General features: G+C 42.0%; 1 protein-coding gene across 1 annotated transcript in view; it reads left to right on the top strand.

Moving 5' to 3' along the window:
* The window catches only part of LOC124124931, a 78,794-nt gene that overhangs the window by 50,006 nt on the left and 4,097 nt on the right, over positions 1 to 24,691 (top strand). Inside the window, exons 3-5 of the mRNA XM_048387941.1 lie at positions 10,232 to 10,367; positions 12,711 to 12,800; positions 21,478 to 24,628. Coding sequence (XP_048243898.1) covers positions 10,238 to 10,367; positions 12,711 to 12,800; positions 21,478 to 24,628 — 3,371 coding nt within the window. The 5' untranslated portion in view covers positions 10,232 to 10,237. The remainder of the gene's footprint in view (positions 1 to 10,231; positions 10,368 to 12,710; positions 12,801 to 21,477; positions 24,629 to 24,691) is intronic.

Below are 24,691 nucleotides of genomic sequence, written 5' to 3'. Positions count from 1 at the left end.
AAAATTTCTAAAAACAACTCACTCGCGTACTATCTGGAACAAACTTAAAGCCATAAAAGGGGTTAGAAAAAAAACCTTCAGTCCAAACTTTCAAAACCTTAATACCAATAAAGATAAAGCAAAACATATGGCTTCCCATTTCGCAAAAATCAGCAGCCCCCACAACTCCCCCCCCCCCCCCCCCCCCCCCCCCCCGCACACACACACACACTTCCAAACCACTATTAAGCAACATCCCCCCTTCGTAAAACAACCCGACCTAGCCCACCTTCCCATAAACAAAACTATTAATATACACGAACTAAAACATGCACTTCAAAACAAAAACACAGCCTCAGCCACAGGACCCGACAACTTAAGCTACATTATCCTAAACAAACTACCACCTAACATGCAAAACAGCCTACTTCAACTCATCAACAACATATGGTCAACAGGCACAACACCCAAAACATGGAAACTCGCAAAAATCATCCCAGTCCTTAAGCCAGGAAAACCCCAAAACGACCCTGACTCCTTTAGGCTAATCCCGCTCACATCACATATCTGCAAAATAATGGAATTTATCATCAATAACAGACTTAAAAAACAAATTTGGTCGCCTCTTGTGAAAAAGACTTAAATCTCATGAGATCAATTAAAGGTTACGGCTGGGGATCAGACAAGCAAACCCTCCTCAACATATACAAAACACTAATCCAACCAAAACTAGATTACGCCGCTCCGGTCCTTAGCGGCATCTCAACCCCCAATTTCAATAAGCTTAAATCTATCCAATAAAAAGCCCTAAAAATAGCCACTGGCACCAGGACTGGTACCCCCCACATTACACTCCTACTTATGACCAACACTCTCTCCATCACCCACAGAATACACCAAACAATACTTAACTACTGGGCTGGGGCCCAACACAACCCCATTTTCAATACAATCAAACTCAAATACGCCGACATAAACAAATACACAGCCCATAAATTCAAACAGCATCCCAATCTAGCACCATACATGTTCCACCTCCATCACCTAATTCAAACCCACAAACTCTCCCAAATAACACACACTCCACCACCTGCCAACTATATAATTGACCTCCCAGTCCCCCAAGTAGACACCTCCCTACACACACTATTCCAAACACAACCCAACATCACTAAAACTGCCAAATCAAAACTAGCACTCACACACATACACACGGCCTGGCCAACATGCACCCACATATACACAGACGCTTCCCAAAACAATAACCACAAATCCGGCATAGGCATACATGTCGACCAAAACCCGCCCATCTCCACTAACTTCCATTACTTAAACCATTCCAACAACAACACTGCTGAACTGCTAGCTATTCTCACTGCAATCCACTCCACTAAAACAATCAACAAAAATAACTCCTTAATCATCTCTGACTCCTTAAGCGCACTCACCCAAATCAAAAACAAACACTCCAAAACCCGGCCCAATCTCATTAACAACATTATTCATCTCACCCACCACCTCTCTACACAAAATAAACATATACATCAATTATGGTCCCCGGGCCACTCAAACATCCCAGGTAACCAACTTGCACAAACACTAGCAAACACTGCCACCACTAACCCGTCCCTTCAAATCCATTTTCACACATCTAAAGCAGAAATCAAAACCCTATTCAAAAAATCTATCCGTTCCCTTCATCATAGTCAATTACTCCAACTCTCCAAATCCCAATGGATAAAAACACTCTACTTTAAGCCTAAGACTAAAAGTCGCAATTACGGCACCCAGCCTCAAATGGACAAAATATTAACCAGGATCATAAGCGGCACCCACAACCTTTTCAGACAAAACAGGCATGCAGACGGTAATTGTACCCACTGCAACACACCCGAGGACCTTCATCACATATTTAACAACTGCCCTAAATACACCACACAGCGCATTCAGCTTTATAACACCATCCCCCACCGTCCATGTCATAACACACTACTGACCAAGACTCCCTCACCCATGTTGGAAATGTAAAACTCTGTATTATTCTCTCCCTCTGAATATGGTGCAAAGGGTATTAGTATTGGAGGTTATCCAACAATTGACTTATCCCATGTGGACCTTGGACATTCTTTTGACACATGCTATCAGAGAGTCAGAGGTCAAGGTCATGAGATAGAAAATTTCAATGAAAACAATTGTGCTTACACTTTCTCAAAACGTATAAATGCATGTATCATTTAACTTCTATATACGAATATATCTTCTTTAGGGTGGGGTCCGGCTGTAGCATATTTGTGTATCAAAGTATATCAAAATTCAATGTCATCATCGGTTGGCATGTCTGTCGAAGGCCAAGGTCAACCTTGAGGTTATAGTGAAACATTGTTGTATCATTCATTATCAGTTACTGTTGCACTTTTGTTTGTACAATGCTGAGACTTGGTAATTGTTGTATCATTCATTGTCAGTTACTGTTGCACTTGTGTTTGCACAATCCTGAGACTTGGTAATTGTTTTGTCATTCATTGTCAGTTACTGTTGCACTTTTGTTTGTACAATCCTGAGACTTGGTAATTGTTTTGTCATTCATTGTCAGTAAATGTTGCACTTTTGTTTGTACAATCCTGATGTCACAGGAACAACAAAGTTCTCGTTCTGGGCTGATGTTTTATTTATGATGAGTCCTGCAATTATGACAAAGCGACATGCTATATGGCTTGGTGGTCCGGCATGGTGTGTCCTGGGTTCCTAACACATGCTGACCATGTAGTTGTTTTTAACTACTATATTATTGATGTTCATCTCAATAATTAAACAGTCATCTACTGTATTATTGATATTCATCTCAATAATTAAACAGTCATCTACTATATTATTGATATTCATCTCAATAATTAAACAGTCATCTTCTATATTATTGATATTCATCTCAATAATTAAACAGTCATCTTCTATATTATTGATATTCATCTCAATAATTAAACAGTCATCTACTATATTATTGATATTCATCTCAATAATTAAACAGTTATCTACTATATTATTGATATTCATCTCAATAATAAAACAGTTATCTGGACTAATATAATTCACACAAGAATGAACCTATTTCAATAAAAAAAGATTAAAAGAGCATTCACACAACCCATTCAACATACCTGCAATTATAACAAAGCGACATGCTATATGGCTTGGTGGTCCGGCATGGTGTGTGCTGGGTTCCTAACACATGCAGTCTATATAGAGGACAGTCATGTGACCTGCCTCTACATCATTTGCAGGGACTGCATGTGCCAGGGCCCAGGATGTACCTGACAGACCACAGTTAAGGTGGCCTGTTCAAGCCAATATTAGATATGGAAACAAGTTGGTGACATAATTAACATATTAGTAAAACTTAACCTGCGACACCTTCCCCCCCCTTCTGTAAAATGTCGTCCCCGACATTTCAAATACGAACAGCATCTGAAAATAAAAACCAACAAATTAGCACATAGATACAAAAAATGTCTGAACAACTTGAGAAAATCAGATAAAGATTTCAGTATCAGCCTGATGCTGCATGACCCAGTTGCCATCATTGAACCAGACAGGTGGTCTTCTTTCACGACTGGATCGCCGTGGAACAAATGGGCTTACATTTGGGTCAAGAGTCATATTCTGTTCCCGAGTTGTATTTCCAACATTGACCTCATTGGAAATCTGTGATGCAGTATTATCCGTCTCAGTGGAAGATGAAGTGATGGAAATATCATGGTTTCCATGACCACCCCCAACAGAGAAAACTACCATGTCTTCGCAATCACTGTCCTCCGTCGAGGAATGATCGGATTCAGGTATCTCACATTGACTTGGTTGACTTTGCCTAGGTTCCTGCTCATGTCGAACTGGAAGAGACATGTAAGGAAGCAACATATTTCTGTGCAAAGTTTTTGTGGGGCCTTTTCCATCTTCTCTTTTGACGATGTATACCGGGATGTCTCGGTTGGGCTTGTGGAGAACAACATAAGACTCACGAGACCAAAAATCTGCTAACTTATGTTTTCTCTTAAAACCTACATTTCTCACAAGAACCCTGTCACCTTCAGATAGAACAGCTTCCCTCACTCTACGGTCATATCTCTTCTTGTGCCGACTGGCAGCCTTTCCCGATTCTGCGGAAGCAACCTTGTAAGCAAAATTCAACCTTTCCTTCAATTGTGAAACATAATCTGTCCCAGAACTTTCTTGCAAATCTTCAGAACCAATACCAAGAAAAGCATCCAAAGCTAAACGTGGATGGCGCCCGAACATAAGAAAAAAAGGTGAATAGCCTGTACTATCATGTCTGGTAGCATTGTATGCATGTACGAGAGCTGGAACATACTTTGTCCAATTTTCCTTCTGATTGTCCTCCAAAGTACCTAGCATTTTGAGGAGAGTCTGATTAAACCGTTCTACCATACCATTTCCCATAGGATGATATGGTGAGGTGCTAGTCTTAACTGTACCTGCAAGCCTGCACAAAGCTTTAATGACCTTAGATTCAAAGTTGCGTCCTTTGTCACTATGCAGCCGAGCTGGAAATCCATAATGAAGGAAAAAATCAAACAATGCCTTGGCTGTTGTGTTAGCAGTCTGATTTCTGGTAGGAATAGCCTGTGCAAACCTAGTAAAATGATCAGTGATAACTAGGATATTACCACAGCCCCTAGCTTCCTCTAGTGAGAGATAATCTATACAAACCAACTCCATGGGTTGACTAGTAGTCACATTAACTAATGGAGCAGCAACTTGGTTTGGAGAATTTTTTCGTCTGATGCATCTCCCACAACAACGTACCTTTCTATCCACATCACTGGTTAAACCAGGCCAATAGAATCGTGATTGTGCTAAATCCAATGTTCTATCGCGTCCTTGGTGACCCATATCATCATGCAGTGCATCAAGAACAAGTTTTTGCCATTGCTTTGGTAAGACAAGCTGATGTCCTAAACTGTTTTGATGCCACCTCTTCCTGAAGAGGACACCATCCTTCAAAACAAACTTGGACCATTGTCCTAAGAGTCTACGAACTGTGTCAGTCTCCTTACTCAATTGACGTGACGTAGGTTTTCTCTCGTTCAAAACAAAACCTGCAACCCTAGCTATATCCGGATCCTTAGATTGTTCAAATGCCCAATCAACATGATTGAAAGGGACTTTGCTTTCCTCAACAGCTGGACTAACAGTCAAACACCTAACAGCATTCACGGTCTGACAGCAACAAACTGCTTTTACTACATCAGCCTGAATATGCTGAGAAAACTGAGGGTGACGAGATAATGCATCAGCATCCTTGTTGATTTTCCCTGCACGATAGACAATCTTGAAATCATAAGTGGATAAAGCAGCTAGCCACCTATGACCAGTTGCATCCAGCTTTGCTGTTGACAAAACATATGTAAGGGGATTATTGTCCGTTCTTACTTCAAAACGACTTCCATACAGATACTCATGAAATTTGTCACACACAGCCCACTTTAGCGCCAAGAATTCCAACTTATGAGCTGGGTAATTTCTCTCAGGTTTCCTAAGTGCTCTACTGGCGTATGCTATCACACGTTCCCTACCATCCTGAACTTGATAAAGTATTGCCCCTAGACCTTCCATACTTGCATCTATGTTAATGATAAAAGCTAAAGTGTAGTCTGCATAGGCTAGCACTGGAGGTGATGTAAGACACTGTATCAGTGTATCAAAAGCTTTCTGCTGTTCGCTATTCCAAGTCCATTTTCCCTTCTGTTTTGGCTTTCCTTTCTGCAGATTCCCAAGAAGTAAATCAGTCAAAGGTTTCGCTATCCTGGCATAGTTCTCGACAAATCTACGGTAATAACCGGTGAAACCCAGAAACTTCTGTAGCTCTTTAATATTCTTAGGAATTGGCCAATTTATCAGTGTTTCCACTTTCTCTGGATCTGTTTCTACACCCTGGGATGACACAATATGCCCTAGGTATTTAACCTTATTTCTGAAAAGCTCACACTTTGAAGGTTTCAACTTTAGACCATGTTCTCGCAACCTCTGAAAAACAGCCTCTACTCTCTCCAAATGTTGTTCAAACGTTTGTGAGAAAATAATGATGTCATCAATATAGATCAAGCATTCCTTAAGGTGTAAATCCCCCATACATCTTTCCATTAATCTCTGAAAAGTTGCTGGTGCATTTGTCAACCCAAATGGCATTCTATTACACTCATAGAAGCCGAGAGGACCTACAGAAAATGCTGTTTTTTCCTTATCCGGTTCTTTTAACTCTACTTGCCAGTAGCCAGAGCTCAAATCAAGCTTGGAGAACCACCGAGAACCAACAAGACAATCAAGAGTTTCATCTATCCTGGGTAAAGAATATGAATCTCTAATAGTCCTAGCATTAAGTTTTCTCATGTCAATGCATACTCTCAGACCGTTGTCCCTTTTGCGTACTAAGACAATGTTTGAAGAATAAGGGCTACTACTTTCACGAATGGCTCCACACTCGAGCATGTTTTTAAGATGTTGCCTTACTTCTTCAAATAAGGCTGGGGGTATCCTACGGTATGGCTTCTTAAATGGTTTATCATCTGTGAGGTTTATTTCATGTTGGACTGTTGTAGTATGCCCTAAATCTAATGAATGTTAAGACATAATGTCTGACCAATGACTAAGCATACCCTCGACCTTGTGTTTCTGTTCACATGACAGTGGACTGCCCTCTAAATCAATGGTAACGGGAGGATTTTCTTTAACAGTACCAGAAGAAAACTTGTCTAAGTTCAACGGTGAACAATCCATCACCTGAACCTCCTGCAAATTACACAGCTTAGCTCTACCTGGGAGTGTAATAACCCTTGCGGATAAATTACAAACTTTGACATGAACTACAGTCCTTTTGCCTTGAGCTCCTATTTCTACTACCCTTGGACAGATACCTAACCCTTGAGGTGAACTGCCATCATCTAACTGTTCGGTAACAGTGGTCATTCTGCCTGACTGGGTATGGACTATGCCTCTCAATGTAGCAACTGCCATGGGCTTAAGTGAAAAGGAATGCTTACTGGTAGACCTGACAATACCTACACTGGCATTCAAATATGCCAAGATTGCCTGCCAAGGTTCAGAGACAACATCCAGTGGACAATGGCGAAATAGTTTGAGAGTATTGGTACCGAGAATTACAGGAATTCTAGCATTAAACTCTGTATCCCCAACTACCAAGACTGGAATGTCATATGTTCCATTATCAAATGCAACGCCAATAGGACACTCAATATAACCTAAATATGGCAGCTTGTTACCAGTTGCACCACTCACTTCCAATTGAAACTCATCCAGACTGCGCAACTCAAGATCATTCATGTGCTCATGATAAAACGTTTCTGCAACGGTTGTTACCTGTGAACCTGTATCAAGCAAGACCAAACATTCCCTGCCATTAACAAAGACATTAGCCTCTACACGTGGACCAACCATCCTAGAATACAAGTCATTGGAGCTGGAAATATCAGTGACGTCTGTTTGCTCCTCAACAGAAGTCAAGACTGGTTTAAAGCCCGGTTACTGACCATACCTCTGCCACGACCCTGGCCACTACAACGTGAACTAGAATTTCCAGAGTTACTACCAGATTGAGTAACTTGTCCAACTTTGGACTCAAGTTTTGTTAATCTAGTTACAATCTCCCCAACATCCTTCTCCAATTTTGATGATTTATGTTGATTTGAACTTATCTGGTTTTTCTCTAAGTTCTCTAATCTCTTGATAATATCCTTCAAGTATTGAGATATATCTGCATCAACAACCTGAGAATGAACTTGAGGCTTCTTCTGTTTAGAGTCCTTAACCCTATTAGACCCAGTGAGCTCTTGTTCTGTTTCTCAAACAACACGAAGCAGAGAATCAAAATCTGTACAATCATCAAATTTGTGACGCGTGGCATCCTTAAGCCTGTCATTTTTTAAACCACTCCAAAACTTTGTCTTTAGAATGCAATCCCCGGATCCTTCATTTATGAAGTCGCCCTTCATCTTAACTTTCATCAATGTGTCCTCAAGCCTACAAGCCCACGTTGCCACGGACTCACTTTCCTTCTGACAATCAGTGAAAAAATCCTGAAGAAGTGTATCAGCTGAACTAACGACACCATATATGCTATCCAGCTTAGCCAAGATTTCCTCAACTGAGGCAGATTCTCCAAGTAAGAGAACAACTTTTCCAGCCTCCCCTTTAAGAGATTTCCGAACAGCCTGAGTTAGGATGGAAGTGGGATAATCTCTATCTCTAAGCAAGCATTTGACCTCAAAAACCCAACTCTCGAAGGATGATTCCCCCTTAGCATCACTGCCAGAAAATGTTGAAATACGAGGTGGCTGCACATAATGTGTACTAGGTGAAGAAGAAAAGGAATGACTTGCCACCCGGTGAGGTGTTGAACTTGGTGGAAGCACACGGTAGCCAGATGTTTCCTTAAACCTGATCATTTTCTGGAGATCCTCACGGCCAATGTGCCCCTCTTCCTCCTTCAAGCCTTCCCAGTCCTCTTTCCCACCAGTAGCCATGGCTGCACGGGTAATCAACAAATAGAGTAATACAACAAAGACTTTCTCAAGCATTAGAAGTGAAAATATATCCATGAAGTTCACAATTATAAATGCTGGACCAAGCTGCTGTCTGAAAACAAACAAGTCATTATTAATGACATCAATTTGAATCAGTCAATGTAAAATGTGTCAGTGAGTATTATTGCCATACTTGTTAAGGGATATTGAGTGAAAATGAAGTGCAGATAAACCTTCCATACAGTCAAAGATTCATTCTTTCCATTTTTACTCACAGTAAACTTCTACCTGAATTTGTTTTAAACACCCAGATTATAGTACGCTAACCAAATAATCACACAAAGGTATTCCAAAAACGGAATTCATAGTCAAAAAATAACAAAATCGAACAACAAACATTTCAAATGGCCATGCTAGTTTCATAATCAAGAATGAACATACACAAACACAATCTTCACTTTGCCGACTAGAACAATGTCACATGCTGACAAAATTATCTAGCAAAGGTAATGCAAAGTCACATGCTGACATCACAATGTCAAGTAAACACAATGAAAAGTATAAAGTCACTTGCACCTCAGCGAAGTCCGTGTACAGAAAGTTATTGTCTTGGCACAAAAAGAAAAAAACAACCAAAACAACAACAACCAACTTAGGAACGCGAACGCGATAACGCGAGTGTACACATGATGCCGGCGATGTCAATCATAATTTCCCCCTGGGGTACGGGCCCTACCACTTCCAACTGAATATCTCAGCACGAGAAAAGAATTGCTCCATCCATGCGGAGACTGCAGCTGCTGTGATTACAACCACAGGGATACGATGACGTCACGGCCACACAAGCCACAGGTCTTCATTCCTACATCAGCCCCACGTTGGGCGCCATAATGTCACAGGAACAACAAAGTTCTCGTTCTGGGCTGATGTTTTATTTATGATGAGTCCTGCAATTATAACAAAGCGACATGCTATATGGCTTGGTGGTCCGGCATGGTGTGTCCTGGGTTCCTAACACATGCTGACCATGTAGTTGTTTTTAACTACTATATTATTGATATTCATCTCAATAATTAAACAGTCATCTACTGTATTATTGATATTCATCTCAATAATTAAACAGTCATCTACTATATTATTGATATTCATCTCAATAATTAAACAGTCATCTAGTATATTATTGCTATTCATCTCAATAATAAAACAGTTATCTGGACTAATATAATTCACACAAGAATGAACCTATTTCAATAAAAAAAGATTAAAAGAGCATTCACACAACCCATTCAACATACCTGCAATTATAACAAAGCGACATGCTATATGGCTTGGTGGTCCGGCATGGTGTGTGCTGGGTTCCTAACACATGCAGTCTATATAGAGGACAGTCATGTGACCTGCCTCTACATCATTTGCAGGGACTGCATGTGCCAGGGCCCAGGATGTACCTGACAGACCACAGTTAAGGTGGCCTGTTCAAGCCAATATTAGATATGGAAACAAGTTGGTGACATAATTAACATATTAGTAAAACTTAACCTGCGACACTGAGACTTGGTAATTGTTTGCTCCTAAAAAGAAAGGTCAAGGTCAATTGATGACATTTTATTGTGAACGTTAGTAATACTTTAGTTTCCAACGTTTAAAGTGCTTATCAAAGTCCTCGTTCATATAAAACAGGTAGTCTTCTTTCAGAACAGTGAGAAATGGAAGGAAATCCGGACTCACGTGACCATCAGACGACCGGACGCCTCACAGAGGAAGCAGCTGATTTACTGAGGAGGACTGAACAAGGGAGACAACCTACTGCCACATCTTCAATACAGCACAACTACAGTGAGTATTTCAAACCTGTACAGTCATGCATACAGCTAGAAAAGAAGGAGTAAGATCGATATCAGAAGCTGATCTAACAACAACAAAAAATAATTGTTTTGGATAAAATTAAAGATTTGGTATATTTGTTTGAGGTCAAACCAGGTATAACTATGAGATAGATATCAACCATATATGGGTGGAAGCATCCCTAGGTGGTGGGGATTTAAAATTGTACAAATAGAAGCTCTGACTCCCCAGTGGACGGAGGGGCGAGGTCTAAATAGGGTAATTTGGCTATATTGCTTTGAGCAACTTCTTCTCTGGAACTAAGAGATAGATATCAACCATATTTGGTTGGAAGCATTCTTCGGTGTTGAGAATTCAAAATTGTACAAATGGAAGGGTTGCCCCCCTCCCACCCCCCCCTCCCAGGGTCGAGGGCGGAGCCAAATAGAGTTTATACCTTTGACACAGTTCAGGGGCCGTATTCATAAACATTCTTAGAGTGCTAAAGAGGTCTTAAGTCTGAGAAAATTCTTAGAAATACTAAAAGTTACTCTTAAAACTAAGAATTTTCTTAGCGAGTTAAGAGTATTGTTAAGAAAATTCTAAGAATGTTTATGAATACCGCCCCAGATCCCCACAATAATATATGTACAATTGCTGAGTATAATGAGAGGAATGCACATATGCTACCAGGATGGCCCGAGGGTTCCTGCTCCACCCCTGGAGACTTAATTAATCCCTGGTTCATAACTTTAAAACAGTTTAGACCCCCACCCCATAACCATATACACAATTGCTGGGCATAAAGAGACACACACAATCATGCTATTAGAATTGAGCCTGGAGTCTTGCTACACCCCTAGGGATTAAGTTCTTGGTTGAAAACTTGGAAACAGTTGAGATCCCCACCCTATATATACATGTATACATGTAACTGCTTATTATAACAAGACAAATACACATATGCTACCAGGACTGGCCCTTCTGTTCATCTGTCCGGCACTCCCAAAGGAGTTAGAACCTTGACCATAGCATGGAAACCAAAATTATCCCCACCCTATAAAAAACAGATACACTGCATGCATTTGTTTGTTATGATGAAAATAATACATTTATGCCAGTAGGATTCGCCCTGGGGTCCAGCCTTGCCTCTGGAAACTTAGATCCTGAAACATAACATGGAAATGTTGCAGATCTTTATGCTACATTAGTATCAAGAGAAGTACACGTTCATGCTGTCAGATTTGCCATCCACCCCTTTTAAATGCTGAGTCAAAATTACGAAATATTTGCAGCATTATATACATGTACAATGCAATGCATATTTCGTCATGATTGCGTAAATATCCAGGTGAGCGATACAGGCCCTATGGGCCTCTTGTTATAAAGTTATGACCTTTGACCTTCTGTTACTGCATTTTTCACATAGTTGAAATAACAAGGAATGTGGAGCTGAAAATGTGTATAATGTCTCAAAATAATGCTCACAGAATTCTGGATTTTCCAATTATTTGATGATCATGTGATAAAGAACACTTAACATGACATAATGGGATAATTATGTTTATGCCCAACATTAAAGACATGTTTTATTGTTAACAGTGCATTGCATTGTAACATCAAACATAAATGAAAACAGGCACATTAACAATACAGTTCCATTTCTTGAGGGAGGTTGAATCAATAGATGCCATAATATTTAGATACAATTATAAAATGAAATACATTTTCACATGACTCTCCATTTTTGTTTTTTATTTTCTGTGATTAATGCTATTTTTTGTGAAGAAGCCTTTGTAGTTTTTGTATGTAGCTTGATTTTTTATCTAGGTTTCTTTGACAAATTGGTAACTTATTCCACCTTTTTGTAATGGATGGAACAAGAAAATCATAAAAGTATTTTCTTTCATGTGCCAGCAGGGTGTCATCGTGGTATCTTTGTTTGTTGACTGTGGAACTGATAAAAGTGAACATTACATCCATGCTGATTTTGTTGTGCACATTCAAGAGTGTGCCCTTCGTGTCAGCAGGGGTGAGATTGAATGGGAACTGCTGTGCATCATCAGGCACCATAAAAACACTTACTTTTAAAGCAAATTGTGAGTGGAGGGTGTTGCCGATAGGGCGGGACATGCTTACCCTTTTTACCAACACCTGGTGTCCTCACGATTTTTGGTGATTCAGGCCGGACGGAATCTGTTCAGGTGAATAGTAGCGACAGATTAATTTTGTGCCAAATTTCAAATGTCAAAGTATATTTATGTGTTTTCAGGAGAGATTTCTCCTGATTGTGGAAGAGTTTTGTTGCTTTTATTTATCTGACGATAATAAGACCAGAGGTTTACTCTTTTGCAGGTGGTCCAGTGACTCAAGTGGACTTGACCAATGCTACCAATGTCTCCGTCTTCGTCGGGGAACTAGGAGCTAGAGGCTGTCTGTCACAAGGTGAGATGCCACAAGGCATGCAAATGCTGATAAATTGATGTAGAGGACAACTATTATTATAAGAATAATTTAGCATAGTTCATATCGAATAAACATGCTGAAGAAGAAACCACTTGTTATTTGGGAGAGGGTTTGGAAATGTATTAAACAGATTGTCCATAAATAAAATGGGAAACTTGTATGCATGATCCTAGCTATGTTATCTCTAAAATATGCTCATATGATTTCAGTCTGATTTTATAAAACATGGCCCCCACTGTGGCCATCTTGAAAATGCTTTGTATTATTTCAGCATTTCTGCTTGTATCATTATGAAATTTGATATGCAGCAAGTATGCGTCTTTTGGAGTTACATACATTTTTTGTCAAATTTATGTTTTTGACCCACTTATGACCTTTGACTTTTACATACCCATCTTTCACGTATAACTGTATTTTTTACATCCAAGGAACGACAATACCTATGAACTGAAACTTTGCCAACTGATCCCACTGAACTGAATTTTGATCACAGAAGTCTGATCTGATATTTTTCAATATGACTGTCAATCGTAGTCATAATAGGTTACATCATTATCATGAAAATAATGTCATGAAAGTGAAGACGCTCTCATGGGCAATAAAAATCAAAAGTAGGTTCAAAATTGGAAACCGTATCTTAGATTCAACCGCACTCTAGCATGCCATCATGTTTCATCAAGTTATCTGCATTCATTTTGGAGCACATGGGACCAGGGCTTGTTGGTTTCAGTGGCAAAAATGTCTGAAACCTGCCTCACTGTGGGATTTCCAAGCCATGCTACATCTGGAATACTGTTCATGGAAAGCAAACTCAAAAAGGAAATGGTTCTAGCAACTTTGTGAGAAGCAGTTGATAGGGTGGCTCAGGCTAGGTTTCATGCACATTTCGATTTAGGAAATGAATAGTAAAAGTTCAAGCAGGACCAAATTGTGCACGAATGACAAACGTTTTTGCCAATTACTTTTGCTGTTGAGGCAAGGGCTAAGTCCCACAGTACTTCAAAGATGGGTTACTTTCTATTGACGGAGGACTTAAAAGGGTACATGACCCTGTGACGCCTGATGACCCCAACTATGACCTTTGCAGTAGACAGATCCTTGCCCTCTTAGAATGCTTTTAGAGATCTTCTCGTGTGATACTGATTGACTCTTTATGTTATTAATAACAGTGTAAATTGATTGCATGTTTTTTGTATGAAGTATATTTAACAATTCAAATTTTACAAAAAGTTTAAAGATCCTGACAGTAGTCTAGTGGAAATGTGTCTGCCTGGAGAGTGGAAGGTCGGGGCTTCAATCCCTGGCCTCGTCATACCAAAAGATGCTAAAAGATGGTACTTGTTGCTCTTCTGTCTGGTGCTCGGCATTAAGGGGATAAATCAAGGACTGGTCAGCTTGGGGCCAGTATACTGTGTCTGAGTGGGGTATTCCTTTTAAACTGCGGCATGGTATTTCAGTGGGCAAGTACTATAAAATCGGCATTTGTCTGGACTAGAACAAGCGGCCATAAACACACGTGCATGCACATCGCTATGTAAGTGCAATAATCTTGAACGCTACGTTAATCTCCATTTCAACTCACCTCACCTTAAAATCAGTGTGAAAAGAAGTGTTTGATATTGATGCGCACAATGTAATTGAACCATCCAGGGTCTACACAAAGGACAAGATGACTGTCTCGCGGTGTAATATCCCAATGCATGCAGACATTTGTCATTGGCTGCATCTTCATGACGTTCGCATGCCACAGGCTTCAGCAGATATTGACCTGTTGATTGGGACATGCATGCAGTTCGATTGATTTGAGGACTGGACCAAGTGGAAGTCCAAATGCGACACCAACCAGGCTCGGATGGATAGTTTGGAAGACTAAGACTGGTCAAGTGGAAGTCTACATACGACACCAACCAGCCTCGGATGGATAGTGTGGAAGACTTGACTAAGTGGAAGTCTACATGCGACACCAACCAGGCTCGGATAGATAGTGTGGAAGACTGGTCAAGTGGAAGTCCACATGCGACACCAACCAGGCTCGGATGGATAGTGTGGAAGACTGGTCAAGTGGAAGATCACATGCGATACCAACCAGCCTCGGATGGATAGTGTGGAAGACTGGTCAAGTGGAAGTCTACATGCGACACCAACCAGGCTCGGATAGATAGTGTTGAAGACTGGTCAAGTGGAAGTCCACATGCGACACCAACCAGGCTCGGATGGATAGTGTGGAAGACTGGTCAAGTGGAAGACCACATGCGACACCAACCAGGCTCGGATGGATAGTGTGGAAGACTGGTCAAGTGGAAGACCACATGCGACACCAACGAAGCTCCGATGGATAGTGTGGAAGACAAAGACTAGTCAAGTGGAAGTCCGCATGCAACAACAACCAGGCTCGGATAGATAGTGTGGAAGACTGGTCAAGTGGAAGTCCACATGCGACACCAACCAGGCTCGGATTGATAGTGTGGAGGACTGGACCAAGTGTAAGTCCACATGCAACATCAATCAGGCTCGGATGGATAGTGTGGAAGACTATGACTGGTCAAGTGGAAGTCCGCATGCAACAACAACCAGGTTCGGATGGATAGCGTGGAAGACTGGACCAAGTGGAAGTCCACATGCAACACCAATCAGACTCGGATGGATAGTGTGGAAGACTGGTCAAGTGGAAGTCTATATACGATACCAACCAGGCTCGGATAGATAGTGTGGAAGACTGGTCAAGTGGAAGTCCACATGCGACACCAACCAGGATGGGATGGATAGTGCGGAAGACTAAGACTGGTCAACATGCAACACCAACCAGGCTCGAAGGGATAGTGTGGAAGACTAAGACTGGTCAAGTGGAAGTCCACATGCAACAACAACCAGGCTGGGATGGATAGTGTGGAAGACTGGTCAAGTGGAAGACCACATACGACACAAACCAGGCTCGGATGGATAGTGTGGAAGACTAAGACTGGTCAAGTGGAAGTCCACATGCGACACCAACCAGGCTCGGATGGATAGTCTGGAAGACTGGTCAATTGGAAGTTCACATGCGACACCAACCAGGCTCGGATGGATAGTGTGGAAGACTGGACCAAGTGAAAGTCCACATGCCACACCAACCAGGCTCGGATGGATAGTGTGGAAGACTGGTCAAGTGGAAGACCACATACGACACAAACCAGGCTCGGATGGATAGTGTGGAAGACTAAGACTGGTCAAGTGGAAGTCCACATGCGACACCAACCAGGCTCGGATGGGTAGTCTGGAAGACTGGTCAAGTGGAAGTTCACATGCGACACCAACCAGGCTCGTATGGATAGTGTGGAAGACTGGACCAAGTGAAAGTCCACGTGCCACACCAACCAGGCTCGGATGGATAGTTTGGAAGACTTGTCAAGTGGAAGTCCACTTGCAACATCAACCAGGCTCGGATGGATATTGTGGAAGACTGGTAAAGTGGAAGTCCACATGCGACACCAACCAGGCTCGGATGGGTAGTCTGGAAGACTGGTCAAGTGGAAGTTCACATGCGACACCAACCAGGCTCGTATGGATAGTGTGGAAGACTGGACCAAGTGAAAGTCCACGTGCCACACCAACCAGGCTCGGATGGATAGTTTGGAAGACTTGTCAAGTGGAAGTCTACATACGACACCAACCTGGCTCGGAATGATAGTGTGGAACAGTGGTCAAGTGGAAGACCACATGCGACACCAACCAGGCTCGGATGGATAGTGTTGAAGACTGGGCCAAGTGGAAGTCTACATGCGACACCAACCAGGCTCGGATAGATAGTTTGGAAGACTGGTCAAGTGGAAGTCTACAAACGACACCAACCTGGCTCGGATGGATAGTGTGGAAGACTAAGACTGGTCAAGTGGAAGTCCACATGCGACACCAACCAGGCTCGGATGGATAGTGTGGAAGACTGGTCAAGTGGAAGTCCACATGCGACACCAACAAGGCTCGGATGGATTGTGTGGAGGACTGGCCAAGTGGAAGACCACATGCGACACCAACGAAGCTTGGATGGATAGTGTGGAAGACAAAGACTAGTCAAGTGGACGTCTACATACGACACCAACCAGGCTCGGATGGATAGTGTGAAAGACAGGACCAAGTGGAAGTCTACATACGACACCAACCAGGCTCGGATAGATAGTGTGGAAGACTGGTCAAGTGGAAGTCCACATGCGACACCAACTAGGCTCGGATGGATAGTGTGGAAGACTAAGACTGGTCAACATGCAACACCAACCAGGCTCGAAGGGATAGTGTGGAAGACTAAGACTGGTCAAGTGGAAGTCCACGTCCAACACCAACCAGGATCGGATGGATAGTTTGGAAGACTAAGCCTGGTCAAGTGGAAGTCCACATGCAACACCAACCAGGCTAGGATGGATAGTGTGGAAGACTAAGAGTGGTCAAGTGGAAGTCTACATACGACATCAAACAGGCTCGGATAGATAGTGTGGAAGACTTGACCAAGGGGAAGTCAACATGCCACACCAACCAGGCTCGGATGGATAGTTTGGAAGACTGGTCAAGTGGAAGTCCACTTGCAACACCAATCAGGCTTGGATGGATAGTGTGGAAGACTGGTAAAGTGGAAGTCCAGATGCGACACCAACCAGGCTCGGATGGATAGTTTGGAAGACTGGCCAAGTGGAAGTCTAAATACGACACCAACCAGGCTCGGATGGATAGTGTGGAAGACTGGTCAAGTGGAAGTCCACATGTAACACCAACCAGGCTCGGATGGATAGCGTGGAAGACTAAGACTGGTCAAGTGGAAGTCCACATGCCGTACCAACCAGGTTGGATGGATAGAGTGGAAGACTGGTCATGTGGAAGACCACATGCGAGACCAACCAGACTCAGATGGATAGTGTGGAAGACTGGGCAAGTGGAAGTCCACATGCGACACGAACCAGGCTCGGGTGGATAGTGTGGAAGGCTGGTCAAGTGGAGTTAGGCAGACGAACCTTTTTGAACAGAACCGAAGTAGTAGCCGTAAATGAACTGAACGAGCTGGAAAGACTTGTGAAACGGTCAATCCAGCTTCATTTCCCAGAAAGATATATTGACGACAGGTAAGAGAATTCAGAAGAGGGTAAGATATTCATTCAAAATGTGAACAGTTCCATTCCATTGGAGAATGGTCATTTCAGCATAAAATTGCCATTCAAGAAAGCAGGGGTGAAGCTACCAGACAACCATACCCAAGTCCTTAAGAGACTAGAATAACTAAAAGTGAAACTGAAAAGAGATCTTAAGTTATGGGAAGAATATGAAGATTCCATGTCCAAACTTGTGGACTAGGGCAATGCTGAGAGCATACCTACAGATGAGGTGATGGGTACTATCGGTCCTGTGTGGTACTTGCCACACCATGGTGTGTACCATCCTCGGGAACTTGATACATTGCGGGTTGTGTTTGACTGATCGGCAGCATATGAAGGTATATCACAAAACAGTCAGCTGCTGCAGAAACCAATTGATCTCACAGGCGTCCTCCTGTGATTCAGACAGGAACATACAGCCATAATGGCAGATAATGAAGCCATGTTCCACCAGGTGGGAGTAGTGAAAGTGAAAGTGATTTCTTCAGATACTACCTGTGGCCGGAAGGCGATGTACATCTATACCCAACATCTTATGGAATGGTGGCACATTTGTATGGCTCAATATCATCACCAAGCTGCTCGAAAGCGGCAAATCATTATAAAAATGACTTTTCAGAGAAGTCAATAGTAGTGATAAGAAAGAGCTTTTATGTGGACGATTGTTTAAAATCTGGGCCTACAGATGCGGGAGACATCTTGTAAAGAATGTGGGTGAACCATGCCAGTAAGGTGGCTTCCATTTAACAAAGTGGATCAGCAACATTTACTCAGTCATGGCCACAATTTCAAAAGGAGAGCAATCAAAGGAATTAAAAAGTTTACAAAGATGAACTTGCAACTGAAAGCCAAGGTCGGCAAGGGTGAACTGGACTTTTAAAGTCAGTAAACTGTTCGGAAAGATGTGAATGGAACCAACCGCAGCGATGCTCACTGCTCGCACTAGCACCATGACTCTTAAGAGATAGAGCTCTAAATATGCTCTTCAAAAAAAGAAAAGCAAAACGGATATTTTTGGCCACAAAAGCAAAACTAAGATGTGCAGAGTGAAGAGGTTTAGAGTGTTATAGTGTCAGTGACAAATTTCACGAATCAAAATGATCACAACAAGGACATGCAAACAATTATATGGGAAACACTTATTATTCTGAAAAAGCACCCAGTGCATTAACAACACTATGAACGGTGAACGGTATTAAAGTGAAGGGTTTTTGATTGCCTGGCATCTGCGGCAATCGAACAGTGACAGTTAACAACATGCCAAGATTAACAGAAGTGCAAAGAAACCACGTCATAGGCCGCTTGCAGGCAGAGGAATCCCGATCAGCTGTAGCCAGGGTTTTCAATGTACCGCCCAGCACCATCACAAGGCGATGGGATCGGTTTCAACATCATGGGTCAACACATAGATCAGCCAAGGCCGGCATGACCAAGAGTAACCACCCCCGCCCAAGATTGCAACATCCAACTACGCCACCTATGTGAAAAGACGACCACAGCCACATCAACCTCATCCCAAAAACCCGGACTGGGCAGAATCTCTGACCAGACCGTATGAAACCGTTTAAGAGCAGCAGGTCTATGGGCAAAATGTCCTGTTCGACGGGTCATACTGAGTCGACAACACCATCAACAATGACTGCAATGGTGTCCTCGACACAGGGTGTGGCCTCAACTGCGATGGATAGATGTCTGGTTCAGAGATGAATCAAAATTTCTCCTCCGTCGAGGGAATGGAAGAGCACGGGCCTACAGACATCGGGGAGAACGTTACGCCGGAAACTGCGTACAGGAAGTGGACAGATTTGGTGAGGGTAGCGTTATAGTTGGAGCACCTTTGGGATGAATTGGATTGGATAGACAGCTACGCTGATGTCAACCATAACCCCAGACGTTGCAGCAGTTGGACAATTCCCCAGGATGTGATTTGCCTACTCGTCTTTTCCATGGGCCAGAGATGTCATGCCACTATTGATTCCAACGGGGGACATACGCGTTATTGATGGTAGCTGACCTTCGCCTTGGACTTTTCCTATGTACCGATAACTGAGATGACTACAATCACCAAGTGTTCTCTCCACAACATTTTGGCTCAAAACTTTGTACGGTTCCTCGCATATATATATTTCCCTACCTCACACAAATCTGGCTTTGCGTTTCTTTTTTTTAAGAGTATATCATTTGTATATTATTGGACAGATAGCATGGAGTGATCAGTGATCAGATATCTCCAATGAGAAAACCCGCTTCCACACGTTTCAAGCAAATCATCTCTCGGTGATTCATGCAGCAACTGACTTCAACCGAATTGAGATATGTAAACAGCAGCTGTAATCCTGCAGATGTGTCATCACCCAGAGAATATAGGTTATGATAGAAAGAGAGAAGAATTGATATTTAATGACTTTCACAGATACTGTCAGAGAAATATGAATTTGTAGTCATTATTCTTTTGCCAGCTTATACATAGAGGATGGGGTCATTAAGAAAACTCATCACTTAATAACTTAAATTACTCATTAAAAAAACTAACCATTTATTTGGAATTATGTCTTTTGTGCAAAATAAGTCGTTCGGCACATCTTCACCCATTAAGTGCTACATCTCTGAATAAAGGCGAGCTTCTGTACCTGTGGTTTCACTGACTGAATATTTCTTCTCAGATGCATGTATGTAGGATGATGTGTAGGGCCATATTATTTTTTTTCTGTTGACCAAAAATATTTTTCTCAATTGAGAAACATATTTAAGCATGATCATCTCAAAAATGCAAATGCCGGGAGAGTTGACATTTTGGTGGGATATGTATCATGTGAAATGGGATGCACACTCAATCAGTGGCAATGAGATTAAGATAGTGATTCATCTTTAGATTGAACATCCAGTATGTTTTATTATCTCACCAGAGCCATGGCTGAAACTTAGTGTAAAAAATACTATTTGGTTTTTTTATGGACCATTATTATACAGCCCACTTTGATTGTACCTGGTAAGCAGCACTGTCTCAGAATGACAGAGTGAAATTGGGCTTAAAGTCATGTTGAAGATTCCTACACATGCATAGCGATGGGCATGCATGTGTCTGTATGGTTGCTTGTACTAGTCCGGACATATTGTGGCTTTATGGTGCTGTGCCACTGAGATACCATGCCACAGTTCACGGATGTCCACTGATACTAACTCCAAACTGACCAATCTTTGTTTGTCTCCTGCATGGTGAATACCAGGCAGGTAACAAGTTCCATCTTTTCACATTGTTTGGCATGCCATGGCTGGGGGATTGAGGATGATTATGAGTTTGCTTAGGATCACTGAACGCACCTGGTAAGCAAAGAAAAGACTCACACAATGTTTTAAATTTTTGTGATAATTGTATGAACAGTCAGATCCAAGTGGTTAAAATGTGTGGCTTGATTTAAACTCTGCCTTGCTTTTGTGTTGTCTATTCAGACTGGAATGATGCTTTCTACCGCAGGTCCAGATTTGATTATATGTAAACCAACTTAACATTCACACAATCAATGTTTCCCCTTTTCCCACAGAACGTTACTGTCAGAAGGTGGAACTGCTCAAGGAGTATTTTGTGGACATCCATGCCCTCCAGACAGCCCAACAGCTCCTTGAGAAGCATGGCCATGTCAGCATCTGTGGAGCTCCTGGAGATGGGAAGACCAGCATTGCTCTGAAGATCTGTGAGGCATATCAACAAAAGAGATATAAAACATTGTTTGTGGAAAACATTGAACGTTTTGACGTTGATACAATTTCTAAACGACAATCACACATGCTGGTTGTTTTTGATGATATATTTGGTTCTGTCACATTCAGTTCAAATTTGGAAAAACTACATGAATTGTTCAGTGCCTTGGTTGATGATCTTGCTAAAACCGTCGCTGATAAAGAGCGGGATTCCAAGAAGAAGAAAGATAAACAATCAAAAGATAAGGAACAATCCAATGAAGAAACCCCCATCTACAGACTAAAGCTTGTTTTTACATCTAGGACATACATCTGGAAGGAGGGGTGTTCAAGACTACATCAGTACAAAGTGGATCTACTTAAAACAGAGGCTATGCTTGATATGACTAAAGACCATCTCAGGGTTGAAGAAAAGAAACGTATGTTACGTTCCTACAAGAGCAAACATCCTACATGTGATATCTCTGAAAAGGATATTTGTAGCATCACAGATTCAAAACAAAACATATTTGGATTCCCTCTTATCAGCAGACTCTTTTTCACTCGTGCAGTCTTTCAGATGCACAACGTGAAATTCTTCAATAATCCTCTGACCTACCTGAGAGGTGACCTTGACGCAATTGTCCGGGAAAAAAGCAATAGATCGGCAGCCATCCTTCTCCTGATCCTGTGTGATGGAAACCTGAACCTTGTTTCTTTGCAGTCACGGAAAGCTGGAAATGTCAAGTTTGATGCTGTGAAAGACGCAGTTCCTTGTTGTACAAGCATCGGCGTTGCCGAGGAGATCGCAAACTTTACTGGGGTCTACTGTACAGTCGAGGATCACATCGCATCTTTCTCTCACCCCTCCATATACGATGCTGCAGCCTGTGCTGTAGGACATCTCAATATCGTGTTGCTGCTAAAACACTGCTCCCTTAAATTCATGTATGAAAGAGTGAGGCTGGGTAAAGGTATACAGTCATCTGACATTGATGATGTCACAAACATGATCTACATAACCCCCCAACTACACCAAACAGTAGTGGACAGAATTGTGGAAGGTATTCGACAAGGATGCTTCATTTGGACAGTGAAACATTCAGTTCTCCGTGATGAGAGGAATGCCTCCCTACTATGGACAGAGATTAATAACATTGTTGATATTGTCGAACAAAAGGATAGGGACTCAGGTGAATGCTTTTTGTATTTAGCTTCCCTATCTGAGAGCTACTTTCTATTCTCAAAGTCATTAGAAGTTGTTGTAAGACGGGGTGACACATCAACTGATCTATACGACTGTGTGGTAGCCTGTGTTACTCATGGCAAACTGAAACACTTGGAACACCTCGTTACAGTCATGAGTCTACATGGAGGATTTGATGTTGAATTTTCCATAGACGGGAAAACCCTTCTGATCATGGCTGCCAAGTCAGAACAGTCAGAGGTGTTCAACTTCCTCATCCAGAAGGGTGCTGATATTTCAGTGAGGGACTGGACAGGAAACACCTGTTTACATTATGCCTGTGAATCAGGAAGTATGGCGTTGACCAGAAAGGTGGTTGAAATGCATCCTGTTTTACTAAATTCCATGAGTTTTGTGGGTTTAACACCTGCAATGCTTTGTGCCAAAGCAGGTCACCTTTTGATCCTGAAGTTCCTGAAACAAAAAGGAGCCGATTTAACTCTTACCGACTGTAAATTTTCAGATTGTTTGCACTTGGCGAGTGAAAATGGCAATCTGTCAACTGTGAGGTTTTTGATTTCGCTGAAAATGTTTCATGTGAACAAGAAGGGAACATATTTAATGCAAACATCAGCTATGAAGGCAGCAAAAGGAGGACACTATGATGTTTATCATCTCCTTGTATCTGAGGGTGCAGATATGACCCTTACTGATGTATACGACAGAGACTGTCTGATGTTGGCATGTGAGGGAGGTAACATATCTATAGTGAAACATGTCTTGTCAATAAAAACATGCGACATCAACAGACGGGGAGGAAGGTGGAAACAAACACCAGTTATGATGGCAATGGAAGGAGGACACTATGATGTTTATCATCTGCTTGTGTCTGAGGGTGCAGATCTGACCCTTGCTGATGAATACAACAGAGACTGTCTGATATTGGCATGTAAGGGAGGTAACATATCTATAGTGAAACATCTCTTGTCAATGAAAACATGGGACATCAACAGGCGGGTAGGATGTCTTCAAGAAACACCAGTTATGATGGCATTGGGAAGAGGACACTATGATGTTTATCATCTGCTTGTGTCTGAGGGTGCAGATCTGACACTTACTGATGATGGCAACGCAGACTGTCTGATGTTGGCATGTAAGGGAGGAAACATATCTATAGTGAAACATGTCTTGTCAATGAAAACATGGGACATCAACAGGCGAGGAGGAGTGTTTAAACAAACACCAGTTATGATGGCATTGGAAGGAGGACATTATGATGTTTATCTTCTCCTTGTGTCTGAGGGTGCAGATCTGACACTTACTGATGATGGCAACGCAGACTGTCTGATGTTGGCATGTAAGGGAGGAAACATATCTATGGTGAAACATGTCTTGTCAATGAAAACATGGGACATCAACAGGCGGGGAGGAGTGTTTAAACAAACACCAGTTATGATAGCATTGGAAGGAGGACATAATGATGTTTATCATCTCCTTGTGTTTGAGGGTGCAGATCTGACCCTTACTGATGATGGCAACACAGACTGTCTGATGTTGGCATGTAAGGGAGGAAACATTTCTATAGTGAAACATGTCTTGTCAATGAAAACATGGGACATCAACAGGCGGGGAGGAGTGTTTAAACAAACACCAGTTATGATGGCATTGGAACGAGGACATTATGATGTTTATCATCTCCTTGTATCTGAGGGTGCAGATCTGACACTTACTGATGATTACAACAGAGACTGTCTGATGTTGGCATGTGGGGGCGGAAACATATCTATAGTGAAACATATCTTGTCTATGAAAACATGGGACATCAACAGGCGGACAAGATTTCTTAAACAAACACCAGTTATGGTGGCATCGGAAGGAGGACACTATGATGT

Source organism: Haliotis rufescens, unplaced genomic scaffold (assembly GCF_023055435.1).
Source record: "Haliotis rufescens isolate VD_foot unplaced genomic scaffold, xgHalRufe1.0.p SCAF_7, whole genome shotgun sequence".
In the NCBI taxonomy this organism is placed as follows: Eukaryota; Metazoa; Mollusca; class Gastropoda; order Lepetellida; family Haliotidae; genus Haliotis; species Haliotis rufescens.
The sequence above is the reverse complement of the archived record's forward strand: the minus strand, read 5'-3'. Positions and strand labels throughout refer to the sequence as shown.